Source organism: Anolis carolinensis, chromosome 3, assembly GCF_035594765.1.
Source record: "Anolis carolinensis isolate JA03-04 chromosome 3, rAnoCar3.1.pri, whole genome shotgun sequence".
NCBI lineage: Eukaryota > Metazoa > Chordata > Lepidosauria > Squamata > Dactyloidae > Anolis > Anolis carolinensis.
In genome coordinates this window covers 132,467,575-132,482,013 of record NC_085843.1, presented here as the reverse complement: position 1 = coordinate 132,482,013, position 14,439 = coordinate 132,467,575, and the positions used below count along the sequence as shown (strand labels likewise).

The following is a 14,439-nucleotide window of genomic DNA, read 5'->3' as shown; positions in this document are numbered from 1 at the left end:
CCCTCCCCTCCCCTTTTCCTGCCCTGCTGACCGGCTGGTTCTTTGCTGCATCCCGAAGCCCGCAAATGGTTAACGTCCACGCAGAAAGTCAGCCTGAGAGGCGAAGTCTGCCGTGAATTTTAATTGAGGAGGGATCCCTGCTTGACAGGATGGTGTAGCAGTGGGGGCTTTTTCCAGCCTCGTCCAATTCTTTCTGTTTCTTCCCCAGTCGCAAGATTGGTCTCCCCTTCCCCTCCCGTCTCTCCTTCTCCTAAGCTGCCTTTGATCCGGGATTTCTAAACTTCAAGCCTCCCCTCCTTTGCCAAGTGACTCGAACCCAGAAGGAGAGGAAAGGAAAAAAAGGAAAGAAATCACCCGCCTGGGGATAACAACTCGCAAGCAACGGGATTGTACTTGAACAGCTCCTTTCGGTGCATTACCGATTGTGTCAGTGGGTGTAGCTGCTGCACAGGTAAGCTAAGCGGACTTCTATGCAGGCAAGGAACTTGTGCGTCTCTCGCCCCTTCTTTTTTAACGCCCCATAGGCTTTTCTCCTGTCCCACCCAGCCCTCTTCGCCCTCCCTGTCCCCGCCGAGGGCTTTCCGGCTCCTCCATGGCAGAGCTTTGCTTGGAACCGACACAATGACACCTCCGATCTCGCCTCTCTCGCCTGGAGGTGTCTTTTGCCCTGAAGCTTTCTCGAAGAAATCTGCTGGAAGGAGGAGGAGGAGGAGGAGGGCATAGGTTGGAAGCCTTTGGCAAAGCGACGCATGGAAAGGGATTTTTTTAAAGTATATATATATATATATATATATATCCTCAACGCAAATTAATCAATTGCCTGCAACCTATTGACGAATGAGAGGAGCTCCTCTTAGATATGCAGGCGATCCTGTCTTAACCTGAGGCTCTGGACTTCGCCAGTATCCTGTTTCTAGAAGGCTCAGGGAAACAAGAAAGGTATTTGATTTTTTTTTCTTACTAGAAAGGATTGGTGGCTTTCTTTTGCATGCCAACTTTGCCTTAGGGACATTCAGACAGCACCCCTAAAAGTGCAGCATGGAAGTAGATAGTATACCAAATAGGACTGACTAACTCTTGGTGTCCAAATTGTCCCATTCTTCCTCCTTTGCTCAGACCTGAAGGTAGTTTGGGGAAATGGATTGTTGTGAGTTTTCCGGGCTGTATAGCCATGTTGTTGCTGTTGTTGTTGTTAATAATAATAATAATATTCACTGCATTTCTTACTGCTTTTTGCATCTGAAGGCCACCTTACTGGGATCTGCTCACATTATTCGCCGATACATCACGCAGTCCTAGACACTTGGGAAGTGTTCGACGTGTGATCCAGTTCAACAGCCAGCAGAGTGTCTGCTGTGAACTCATCTTGTTGTGTTTCAAATAATAATAATAATCATCATCATCATCATCACTGCATTTCTTACCGCTTTTCTCACGCCTCAGGGGACTCAAAGCAATTTGCAACAAAATAGATGGCAAAATTCAATGACTCACATATGTATAAAATATATATCTCATATCTAAATCAAAAACATATAACAGTAGATCTAGAAGCATTCTCTCCTGACGTTTCACCCACATCTATGGCAGGCATCCTCAGAGGTTGTGAGGTTTGTTGGAAACTAGGCAAATTAGGTTTAGATATCTGTGGAAGGTCCAGGGTGGGAGCAAGAACTTTTGCCTGTTAGAGGCAAGGGATAATGTTGCAATGAATCACCTTGATTAGCATTGAAAAGCTTTGCAGTTTCAAAGCCTGGCTGAGTCCTGCCTGGGGGAATCTTTTGTTGGGAGGTGTTAGCTGGCCCTGATTGTTTCATGTCTGGAATTCTCCTGTTTCCTGGGTGTTGTTCTTTATTTACTGGTCTGATTTTAGAGGGTTTTTTTAAATATTGGTAGTGAGATGTTCATTTTCATGGTTTCATCCTTTCTGTTTAAATTGTCCACATGCTTGTGGATTTCAATGACTTCTCTGTGTAGTCTGACATGGTGGTTGTTAGAGTGGTCCAGCATTTCTGTGCTTTCAGATAATATGCTGTGTCCAGGTTGGTTCATCAAGTGCTCTGCTATGGCTGACTTCTCTGACTAACCAAGGTGATTAATTGCAGCATTCACACTTTCCTCCAACAGACAAGAGTTCTTTCTCCCACCCTGGACCTTTCACAGATATATAAACCTCACTTACTTAGTTTCCAACAAACCTTACAAACTCTGAGGATGCCTGCCATCATCAGGAGAGAATGATTCTGGAACATGGCCATACAGCCTGGAAAACTCATAGCAACCCAGTGACTCCGGCCATGAAAGCCTTCAACAACATTTTGGGGAAATGTTTTTTATGGGAATGACAGCTCGTGTATGCAGTGCTTCAGATAGGAGTGTGAAAGGATGTTTATGTGGACAATTGTTAATGTCAGGTATATTATTTTTTCAAAAGTGTCGCTTGGGAGGTTTTCATTAAATTAATAAGGCCAGGTTAGCCTTTATAGGAAGGGGTTGAAGAACCATATATGATGAGAGAAGTTTGAAATGCATCAATGACTGGCTTTTAATCCTCAGATAGGCTTCCTTGCGGAAGGGTTTGTGGTATTAATGGTTCAAGAAGCCTGGGCATGAGACATAGAAGCAGAAACATCAAGTCTAAAAGACAATGAATTGTGGTCCTAGAGAAATCCAAGCATCTTTTCTGCAGAAAGAAGGGTGGGGGGCTGAATGTGGGTTCAAAGGCATCTGGTTGTTTCCTGTGTACTTTACACAAATATGACAATCATTAAAATGGGAATGCTTTCCAGCTGGTTGCACATTCTTTAAAACTTGACTGTTTTCATACAGAAGGCTTTCATGTTGAGAATGTATATAAGCCAAGTGTCTTACTGCACAACATGCAGTTTAAATTAAGGCAAGTTGATTTAGATATTTTCATTTTGCCCAAGGACATTGTAACAAGTACACTTGGATTGCTCTCGTTGCTTACCAGAGATGCAGCTGAAGGAAAATAAAAGTTGAATTAATGAGCCCAGTCCCCTTACCAATGACAATTGTTTGCAAGAAGCTTTACTGGTGAAATTAGAGACTCAAAAACAAAGTCTTGGGGATTAAAGGTTTGTGCTACATACTTTCATGGCTGGCATTAAGGGAAGTTCTTTGAGACCTAGCTATTCATGCTGTGTCTAACCCATCAGTCTGCAGGGGAAGGGTTTTAAAAATCAAATTATGTATATGATTTCAACCCATTTCAGATTCCACACCAAGACAGGCAGTTTATTCCACAGGATATTTTAAGGTCAACCTTGGCCTATTGTAAAAGATTGGCAAGAAATGAAACCTATATTAAAGTCAACCGAAATGACAACACTGAGTACACTTACCTAGCTGGTACGAAATCCAACTGAATTTTGCCAAATTAACTTCTGAAGCTGGAACTGCCATACAGTGCAGTTTCAGAATGCAGATTAACTGCATTGAACTGGAGTATATGGCAGTGTAGACTCAGATAATTCAGTTTGATGCTGTTAAACTGCATTCCGAAACTGCATTATATGGCAGTATGGATCTAGCCTGAGTAGAGTTGTAAAGCATTGCAGTATGAGTGTTACTGATAGTACGGAACCAATCTGCCCCTCTTTCACCTTCATATGGAGCTGCCCTGCATGAGGGATAGTAATCTAGTTTCTTGCTGTTGATATGAGCTATCAGGTTAGCTGTTGTTATGTGCCAACATCTCAACTTCAACTTAAGATCACAACTACTGCTCACATATTAACAGCTTGATCCCATGCATGTTTGTTCAAATGTAATCCCAGTTGATTTCAACAGAGCTTCTTCGTACATGTGTGTCATAGATTGTAATGAAATAAATGAAAAGTTATGTTGGCCCAGAAAGATTTGTCTCATCTAGAATCCGGTTTCCCATGTGCATTTGAGAAGATCACAAGGCAAGGCTTGAGAACTGTCATCTTGTGCAATTGTTGTCTGAGAATCCTCCTGATGTAATGTATTTTTCTGGAGCAAATCTTTCTGTAGCATCCCACCCATTTCCTTAAGTGGTGAACACATTGTGCCAAGAAAATCCCATGATAGGTTTTCCTGAAGTCATAATTGATTTGAAGGTGCACAACAACATCAACCAATGGCATAAGGCCATTTGGACATGAGGTCAGAACCTGGGTAGAGTAAGTAATAAATTAATTGTTATTATACCCTGTCTTACTTTTAATATACTCTAGGGGGCATACTCAGCTCTTGTACCCACAACAGCCATCCTCACAACACTCCTGGGTAGTTGATCAGGCAGAAAGTAACTAAGGGAGAAACACACACACACAGGGACTGAGCCAAGGTCACTCACTGAGTTTTGTGGTTCCATGGGGATTTCAGTCTGAATCTCTCAAACAGATCGTACAAATCAAATACAGAATTCTAAACATTATGTGTGCATATAAATTATAAGTGTACACACTTCATACAAATGAATGCATAGAGAACAGAGAATTTTCCACCCAACACACTTTTCTGTCTGGTTACATATTGAACTATTCAGGAAGAAGATGGATGTATGCAGTGAAAACTATAAACATGTAGACCCTTACAATGAATTAGTTTTATTGATTTCAGAAGCATTGCATCAAAGACAAGGACATTTTCCCAACACACATATATATACCTTGTAATGAGACCTACTGAACTCAGGATGGTACAAAATAGCACTACGGTTGACTGGTGGTGCCCACATTATAAGAAGTAGACTAGTCATCCCACCAGCACTTTCAGAAACATGCATTTCTGATCATTATTTTAAAAAAGGAATATTATCTTTAAAAATAGGGAACAATTTCCTTTATTAATCTTCTTTTAAAAGATAGTGGTATCCTGTAAAATAGAAAAATGAATAAATTCAAACATACATAGTAAACACATAGGAATAAGTATTGCATTTACTGTTGACACAGATAATCACACAGTTATATTTGTTAAAGAACTACACTAATATAGCAGTTAAACAACTACATTTAAACATGTCAATCTGGCAAAAAAATTTGCCTATCTACAGATCTAAATCAAGATGTTTTGTGGAAAATAATTGTGCAGATGCCTGTTCAAAAGTATTTTTCACTTGATTTCTGTGGCCATTTTTTGATTTATTTTTTCAATTTATATCCTTCCTTTTCTCCACCAAGGAAGCAAAGTCAGCTCACAATAATTTACGATAAAACATTACAACATTGGAGGAAAACCAATTCAATAACACTACTTTAAAAAGCAGATAGTTAAAAACACGTTCATATACTTGAAAACATAGTTAAAATATACAGGAAAAAGCTTAGCATACTACTATCAACAATAGTCCACCATATGATTTAAATTAATATAATAAAAGGCCTCCCTAAAACGATCTCAACTTCTGGTGGCAAAAGAGTAAGGAAAAGGCTAACCAGAACTCCTGTAGAAGAATATTCTGTAGTCTGGAGCAGCCACTGAGGCCCCTTTTACACTGCCAGGATCTGATCTCAGATTACAATAGAGTTTCACTTATCCAACATAAACCGGCCGGAAGAATGTTGGATAAGCAAAAATGTTGGATAATCAGGAGGGATTAAGGAAAGGCCTTACAGTTCAGTACACGGTAATGTTAGTTAGTAATTTAATTACTGTATTTACGAATTTAGCACCAAAACACTGAAATGTATTGAAAACATTGACTACAAAAACATTGACTACTAAAAAGGCTATTATCCAACTACTATGTGTTGGATAATACAGAACTTTGGATAAGCGAGAGACTACTGTATCTTCTTATCCCAGATTGTCTGGCAGTATATACTTACTGATATAATCCAGTTCAAAGAAAGTAATCTGGGATCAGATCCTGGGATATAGAGCAGTGTAGATCCAGCAGTGTAAACCCTAATGGCGCTCCATGCAGTCATGCCGGCCACATGACCTTAGAGGTGTCTACGGACAACGCCGGCTCTTCGGCTTAGAAATGGAGATGAGCACCAACCCCCCAGAGTCGGTCACGACTGGACTTAACATCAGGGGAAAACCTTTACCTTTACCTAGATTCAGCCCGTTTCCCTCACTAAACAAACCTATCACGGAGAGCCTTCTCAGTAGTGGGACGAAGAACTGGCTTTCCACTGAAGATCTTAAAACTCAGGGTGCAACTACACTGTAGAATTAATGCAGTTTCCCTCCACTTTAACTTCCATGGCTCAATGTGATGGAATCATGGACATTGTATTTTTATAGCTTTTTAGCCTTCTCTGCCAAATAGTCCTGGTGTTTCACCAACTGTAACTTCCATGATTCCATTGCATTGAGCCATGGCTGTTAAAGTGATATCAAACTGCACTAATTTTCCAATGTAGATGAACCCTCAGACTAGCTCTGATTGGGAGATTATGGCTGGACCCACCATATAGGAAGAGCAAATATGAGGCATGGGGCAAATAAGAAAAAGTGAGGTCCTGTAACAAAATGTTTGAGCTTATTTTTGTTGCACAGCTGTTATTTGACTATTATACTAGGGGAGAGGAGAGCTGGGGAGAATCACACCACCCCTGTGGCAAACTAGATCTTATTAAATATCCAAATCTCTTTCTATAGAGAGCTATAGCTATATGTTTTTCAAAATGTGCTTGTGACCAGTCTGGAAGCGTGTAGATGGAGCATCATTTTGATCTATTTCTTTTACTTTATCATGTGCCATGTGCAAGCATGACTGCATGGAGTAATGGTGCTCCATGCAGTCATGCTGGCCACATGACCTTGGAGGTGTCTACGGACAATGCCGGCTCTTCGGCTTAGAAATGGAGATGAGCACCAATCCCCAGAGTCGGTCACGACAGGACTTAACGTCAGGGGAAAACCTTTACCTTTACTATGTGCAAGCATGTGTCTTCTGCTTACAGCTAAATGTAGAATTTGGCCCATGAAAAGATTTGAGGGAGAAATTGAAGTAGATGGATTTTCAGTACAGTATGTGTCATATTAGAGGTCTTTGGAAAGTCTCTGATATGCTCAGAACTTTGCATTTTAAAGGAACTATGCAAGGTGTGTGAGTGAGTGAGTGCCTTCAAGTCACTTGTCAGCTTATGTCAAACCTCATGACTTTTGTAGGCTGTTCTTCAGTAAAGAGTGGTTGTTTTGTTATTGCCCTCCCCTGCAATATAGCCCAGAGTGCCTAGTTATCTTGGTGGTTTCCGGTCTATTTATTGTGCAGGGCTGACTTCTTAGCATTCAGGATCAAATGGGATCTGGTGCCTTCAGAGCTTTTAGGTCAGTGGTTCTCAACCTGGAGTCCCCAGATGTTTTTGGCCTTCAACTCCCAGAAATCCTAACAGCTGGTAAACTGGCTGGGATTTCTGGGAGTTGTAGGCCAAAAACATCTGGGGGGCCCAGGTTGAGAACTGCTGTTTTAGGTCTATATGGATAATCCTCTCCTCCTCTTCACAACAACCCCATTATTTTCCTAATCTGTTACTCAATGTAGATTACAAATTTTATATATTTTTTCAAAAAGTTGCATCAAGCAAAAGTTGTAGTACAATTAAACTCTTATTAAAAAATCAAAAGCAGTTAATAATAGCTAATAACAACTAATAACAAATATAAACAACGAAGTATATGAACAGCCCATTTAACCACGAGCAGTCAGTCTTCAAGACTTGTTGAAACAAAAAGGTCTTCACCTTGCCATGAAAAGAGAAACAAGACTGACACAAAACTAATCTCTCTAGGAAGTTCCAGAACCTGTAAGCAGCCACTGAGAAGTCTCTCCCCTGTGTTCCCAACAGATGTATCTGAGAGGGTGGTGGGACATTGAGAAGGGACTTCCCAGAAGATCTCAAGAAATTGACAGACTCATGTAGGGAAGATGTGATCCTTCAGATAATCTAGGCCTGAGCTGCATAAGCCTTTGTAGGCCACAGCCAGCACTTTGAATTGTCCCCAGAAACAAATGAACTACCAATGGAACTGTTGCTGCTGTAGCCTGACCAGCTGAAATTTCTGAACTCTCTCCAAAGTCAGATGTCTCTATAAAAAGATTTGGCATCTTAGTCGGCTCATTTAAAGTTCAGATTATAATTCATAGTGGATTAATCACATCAGTCTCATAGAAGCCATTTGCTTCCTCTGACCAAGCCAGCTTCCATTTCCCTTTTGACTTGTTTACATTAAAACCTGGAATGAATTTTACTGCTTCACATATATATGGTGCTTCTGCACTGATACCATAATTTATTTTGGAACCAGTTCAAAAGGTTACACTGTGGGATCATTAGATTGACAGGACTAGGACCAGTTTGAGGACAGGAAGGTGATTACATTGAACATGGAACCTGGCCTCAAACTGCTTTGCAGGATTTCTTCCTCTATTTCTTAAAAAAAATGGGCATCAGTGAACCAGAGGCACATGTGTTAAAAGAAAAAAGGAAATTGACAGGTAGGAGCAGAGGTAATCAATTCCCTCTAGTAGGAGTCCAATTAGCCCTTGGTGCCCAGTCATACCCTTGGAGTGTATTTGGCAGCCCTTTGGAATCTTTTACTGCATTTCAGCAGGGGCAGGTGTCTACAATATGTTCCACATTTCACGAAGCTGATTTCTCCCTGGATCTGGGATACACAGGAATCAGCTGCAGAAATTTTGATTCATTTCAGACTTCCCTGGAGCTTTTTGATGCATACATGCATTTTCTGGCTAACCCGCCCTTGAGTCAGTGTAGAAAGGCCCATAGAATTCACAAGTTGCTGCTACATTTTGGATCCACTTCTGGATGCTTCTCCTGCCCCACCCCACAAACAATTTATTGGCCTTTCCCCAGTCCTCTTTGGTTTCTTCTCTCATGGGAGCTCAAAAGAGGAAAATGAAGCAAAAGTCAGCTGGGTGAAAAGTAGAGGAACTGTCCATCTTTCCAGTCTTCTCCGTAGTTCTGTGCTTAAGTTTCTCTCTCAGATAGCATTTGTGCCAGTTGATTGAGTGTATCTTGAACTCTAGTGGTCTGGCACAGCTTTGCTTTCCTTTCCAATAAGTCAACTAGCTGATTCCATTGTTTTTTCCTGATATTCTTTCCCAACAGAATCAGAATTTTCTGGATAAATAGAATGTGGTTTCCTGTTCTCTTCTTAGTTCTCCCCTGCTAAAACCCTGAACATGTGCATATTGATCTTCATTTTTGCATGGGATGCTGTCCTAATGGAAAAGATTCACAATTTTATCCCAAGCTCTGCATGTAGAGGAAATGATTGCTGTATGAGACTGGTGACAATCTTATATACACCGAACTCGTGATAAGTCCCACTGAATGTAGCTGAGCTTGAATGAATTGGCTTCAAATCCAGAAAGCATATGCATAAAAAGCACTCCGATTGCCTTAGGTTTGGCAATGCCTTTTTTATCTTTTTGTCTTTTAAGTAGTATATGTTTGTACACAGAATTCAGATTTTGCAAGAAAGCAACTCCAAACTGAGCAAGTAATCATAACAGAAAAACCTCTTTTACTCTATAATGGCAAACACATTTAAAATCAATACAAAGAACAATTTTTTTGAATTAAAAAACATTTTTTTACAGTCAGCTTGTATTAACAGGATGGCTGGGAAACCTGGATTCCTGTAGATCACATGGTAAAGAGCATGATTCTCAGCATGAAAGCTATTGTGATGTGTGCTGCTCCAGAAATGTCAGAAGCCTGAGATCACATGGGAGGAGCTAATGATGCACCTTCCTGTCATGCCAGTACTGTCACTTCTAGAAGTTGGAGCACTACTTATAGGGCTACGAACCAAATTATGCTTTCCTCTCCATGTGACCTCCCCCTGACTTTAGTAGATGATAAGAATAGTTCCCATGCTGCAGTTAATGCCCCAAGAACAAATCCAGCCTTGCCAACTCCACAGTAGACCAGTAATTAGATAAATACATTCATAGAGCTTGTATCATTATTGCAAACAATGATAAATCTCCACTGAGACAGCAAAAAATGCCATGTGGACAAAGACATTTTATGAATCTATGCCCAACAAGCTGCTTATCTAAATCTTCTTTTTATGCCTTAATTTTCTCCAATATATCTTGTTATTCCACTGCTACCTTCTTAAAATGTATATTATTTATTTTAAAAAGCATGAGGTAAGTCTTACATTGCTTGGGAGAGCATCCTCTCCTTACCCTTTCATGTTTATTCCCAAGTTTCGGGCATTGGATAAATAAAGAACATAACAATTATGTACGTATTGTTTTTAACTGCAGAGTTGCCTGTGTTTTTAGAACATTTAAAAATTATGTGGCAAAAAGAAACTCTGTATTCCATAGAGAAGACTAGAGAAAATGAATATAAATTAAGTGGATAACAATAATTACTTAGATACATAAAATGGTCAGTTTCCTGAGTCTGGACAACATAAACCTTGCTATACACACAGTTTTCAAAGACAATTTTCTACTGCTTTACATAAATAAATAGCTCTTCACCATATCTACTCAGAATAAAGTGACTTCCACATAATGGAGCTAACCCAGTAATGACCCAAAATGTTCCTATGTCAAGTATTGGGCAAATTGTTTTAGGACTTGGGATCCCCTTTAACTCAAAAACTGGTCATTTTTACATTTGAGAATTACTACACTTTTTCAATAATAAACATTCGTTCCCTCAACTTGTTCATTTATCTCTACTTACTGCCCACAACTTAATGTGGTAATATTAAAGTCTCCCTCTCTTCATTGTATTTTGCAGAAGCTGTTGGATGACCATGAAGCTCTGGATAATTACATTAAGTTTGATGGGAGTGACTTGTGATCTATTCCAATATGAACCAGCGTTCCCTTCATCCATTGGCTCTTGTAACATGTTGTGTTCTTGTGAAGAAAAAGATGGCATCTTCATTATAAACTGTGAAGACAGAGGAATCCAGGAGTTATCTCAAGTGCATGTTCCACCATCCCAGCCTTTCCACCTTAGTCTTCTAAATAACAGTTTGACAATGTTACATGTGAATGATTTCTCTAGCTTTATCAATGCTCTCACTCTTCACCTTGGATTTAACTATATCATAGACATTGAGCCAGGTGCATTTAATGGGCTAAGTCTCCTTAAGCAACTTCATATCAATCACAATTCTTTAGAAATACTTAAAGAAGACACCTTTCATGGGCTGGAAAACCTAGAATTCCTTCAAGCAGACAATAATTTTATCACAATAATTGAACCAAGTGCCTTCAGCAAGCTCAACAGGCTTAAGGTGCTCATTTTAAATGATAATGCCATTGAGTTTCTTCCTCCCAATGTATTTCGCTTTGTGCCATTAACTCATCTGGATCTTCGTGGGAACCAGCTACAGACTCTTCCTTATGTTGGCTTTTTAGAACATATCGGTAGAATTCTAGACCTCCAGTTGGAAGATAACAAATGGGTCTGCAACTGTGACCTCTTGGAATTGAAAAGCTGGTTAGAAAACATGCCTCCTCAGTCTATAATAGGGGATATTGTATGCCACAGCCCTCCCATTTTGAAAGATTTCATTTTGAGCAGGTTAAAAAAGGAGTCACTCTGTCCCACTCACCCTACAAATGACCTGGACTCTCCATCAGGATCATTGCCCCTGGTGGTCACCACATCCATCAGTGATAGTCAGTATGCAACAAGAGTGATACCTATTTTAAAAGCTCCTACCAGGGAATCTAGTTTAACACTTCATGTATCAAGGCCAGCAACCTTGCTTCCAGGAATATATTGTCCTATTCCATGTCAGTGCACAAGCCATATCCTTTCAGGGATTTTAATGCAATGCCAGGAACGAAACATTGAAAGCCTATCAGATATAGGGCCTCCTCCTCCAAATCCCAAAAAGCTCATTCTAGCTGGAAATATAATCCAGACACTGCTGAAATCAGACCTTGTAGATTATGGAAATCTAGAAATGCTTCACTTGGGAAACAATCGTATTGAAGTCTTAGAAGAAGGGTCCTTTATCAATCTCACCAGATTGCAGAAATTATATCTCAATGGAAACCATCTCACCCATCTAAATCGCAATTTGTTTTTAGGTTTGCAGCGTCTTGAATATTTGTATCTTGAATATAATGCCATCAAAGAAGTTTTACCTGGAACATTTAATCCAATGCCTAAACTTAAGGTCCTCTATTTAAATAATAACCTTCTTCAGAATTTGCCACCTCATATTTTTGCTGGAGTTCCTCTAGCCAGGCTAAATCTAAAAACAAACCAGTTTGCACATTTGCCTGTAGGGAATGTCTTGGATGATCTGGATCTACTTGTACAAATTGAGCTAGAAGACAACCCTTGGGATTGTACTTGTGACTCAGTTGGGCTGCAGCAGTGGATACAAAAGCTAAATAGAAATACAATGACGGGTGAAATTTTCTGCACCTCTCCAAGGCATTTAGCTAAAAAGGAATTGAAATCTCTGAATAGTGACATGCTGTGTCCTGGCTTAATGAACAGTCCAGCGCTCCCAACTCAAGCTAGCTTCATAATCATCACATCATCACCAACCACAACCAATACAGCAGATACCATCCTACGATCACTCACTGAGGCCATTCCTCTTTCTGTTCTAATACTGGGGCTTTTGATTGTATTTATCACCATCATTTTTTGTGCAGCTGGTATTGTCGTTCTTGTTCTACACCGGCGCAGAAGATACAAAAAGAAGCAGGCAGATGAACAGCTGAGAGAGGCCAGCCCAGTTCAGCTTCAGTACAGCATGTATGGTCACAAAACAACACACCACACAACTGAGCACCCAGCTACAAGCTTATACGAACAGCGCATGATCAGTCCCATGGTCCAGGTTTACCGAAGTCCCTCTTTCAGTCCAAAATTTGCAGATCATCGTGAAGATAGGAATGACAAGGAAGTGAATGATTCCAAACACCTTCGCAGAAGTCTCTTAGAAAGGGAGCACTCATCACCTTTGACGGGGTCAGATGTTAAATATAAAACTATGGACCAATCAGCTGAATTCCTGTCTTTCCAGGATGCAAGCTCCTTGTACAGGAACATTCTTGAGAAAGAAAGAGAACTCCAGCAACTAGGCATAACCGAGTATTTACGGAAAAATATTGCCCAGCTTCATCCTGATATGGAAGTCCATTATCCAGGGGCTCATGAAGAGCTCAAACTGATGGAGACACTTATGTATTCCAGGCCGAGAAAAGTTTTACTAGAACAGACTAAAAATGAATATTTTGAACTCAAGGCCAACCTGCATGCTGAACCTGATTACCTGGAAGTCTTGGAACAGCAAACGTAAAAGAAAAGAAAAGAAAAGAAAACAATTTGGAGGGATTAAATCAGAACAACTCTATCTCAACCTGAAACTTTGTAAATAAAAGTGCCTTATAATAATATGTCATCAATCAGAACTTTTAAGCACAGCAGTAATCCGAGTGAAAAGAAACTCTCAGGGATAACTGTGTGAAGCCATGGGAAAGTTTGCAGGCCATTTGTCTCACTCCCCCACCCCTTTTCCGCCACATTAAATGTGAACTTTGTGTGATTGGATTTTGGGAGGAAAATCAGTTTCCTTTACCATCATCCCCTAGACTTGCATGGAAATCCCTCATCTGTTTCCTAAAAGCAAGGTTAAAGCATTTGTTATTTCAATACCTTTCTTTTATCTGCATCATTTACACTATATATTTTTAAAGCACCTGTATACCTAGTTACAAAAAGGCTAGTGTATATTGGTTATGGATTAGTCCACATCAATGAACACGATCTACCAATTGCACATGATGTTGCCATGTAATAAATACAAGAAAAATTAAATGATTTTTAGCAGATATTTAACTGTATGCACCCAAGGTCTGCCAGTATTTAAGTACCTTGTATTTGAAATTCTATTTATCAGAAAATCTGTTAGAATATGTGGATGATGGGGGAAAACTATATACTTGTTTTATTGAGGAATTTAAAAGACATAAAAACAAACCTTTTTTGTTACTTTTTCTGTTTGGCGATTTGAGTCACATTTTGGACAATCTTCAGTATAGTGCTGCTATAGACTCTTGTGCATCATTGGTTTAAAACATTTATACCTGGGAACACTGCTGAGAGTTTATTGTAAATATACTTGTACATCAACAAGCTGAATTTATTTTAAAAAAAATATTTATATGATTGGCTCTTTTCAATTATTGTGTGTACAACAGATAATGAATTCATTCCCTATGGCCAGTAAATTTTACTTGTACACTAGAAGATGACTAAGCAGCAAAATCTGATTTGTACAGCTATGTGAACATTCAATCATAGCCACATTTATACAGCAAAAGAGCATTTCTCGGACTAAAGTGACCCACAGGAATAAAAAAATACCAACAAGGAGTTTGCAACTAATATATTGGTATAAGTTGAGTTGTGGAAATCTATGCATGTATCCTAAAATCAATGATCAGGGTACCATGGGATGTTA

The 14,439-nt window shown here is 39.7% G+C and overlaps 1 protein-coding gene across 2 annotated transcripts; it reads left to right on the top strand.

Annotated features, from left to right (window-relative positions):
• The first annotated feature begins 311 nt into the window (after positions 1–311).
• On the top strand, positions 312–14,144 carry slitrk6 (SLIT and NTRK like family member 6). 2 transcript variants are annotated; one of them, XM_008106922.3, is made up of 2 exons: positions 312–451; positions 10,737–14,144. In XM_008106922.3, exon 2 carries the CDS (start codon positions 10,747–10,749, stop codon positions 13,273–13,275), a length of 2,529 nt encoding a protein of 842 aa, XP_008105129.1. In that variant the 5' UTR covers positions 312–451; positions 10,737–10,746; the 3' UTR covers positions 13,276–14,144. The 2 variants fall into 2 exon arrangements, with proteins under 2 accessions (XP_008105129.1, XP_003218770.2); XM_003218722.4 differs by lacking the exon at positions 312–451 and adding an exon at positions 656–939.
• The last annotated feature ends 295 nt before the right edge of the window (positions 14,145–14,439 follow it).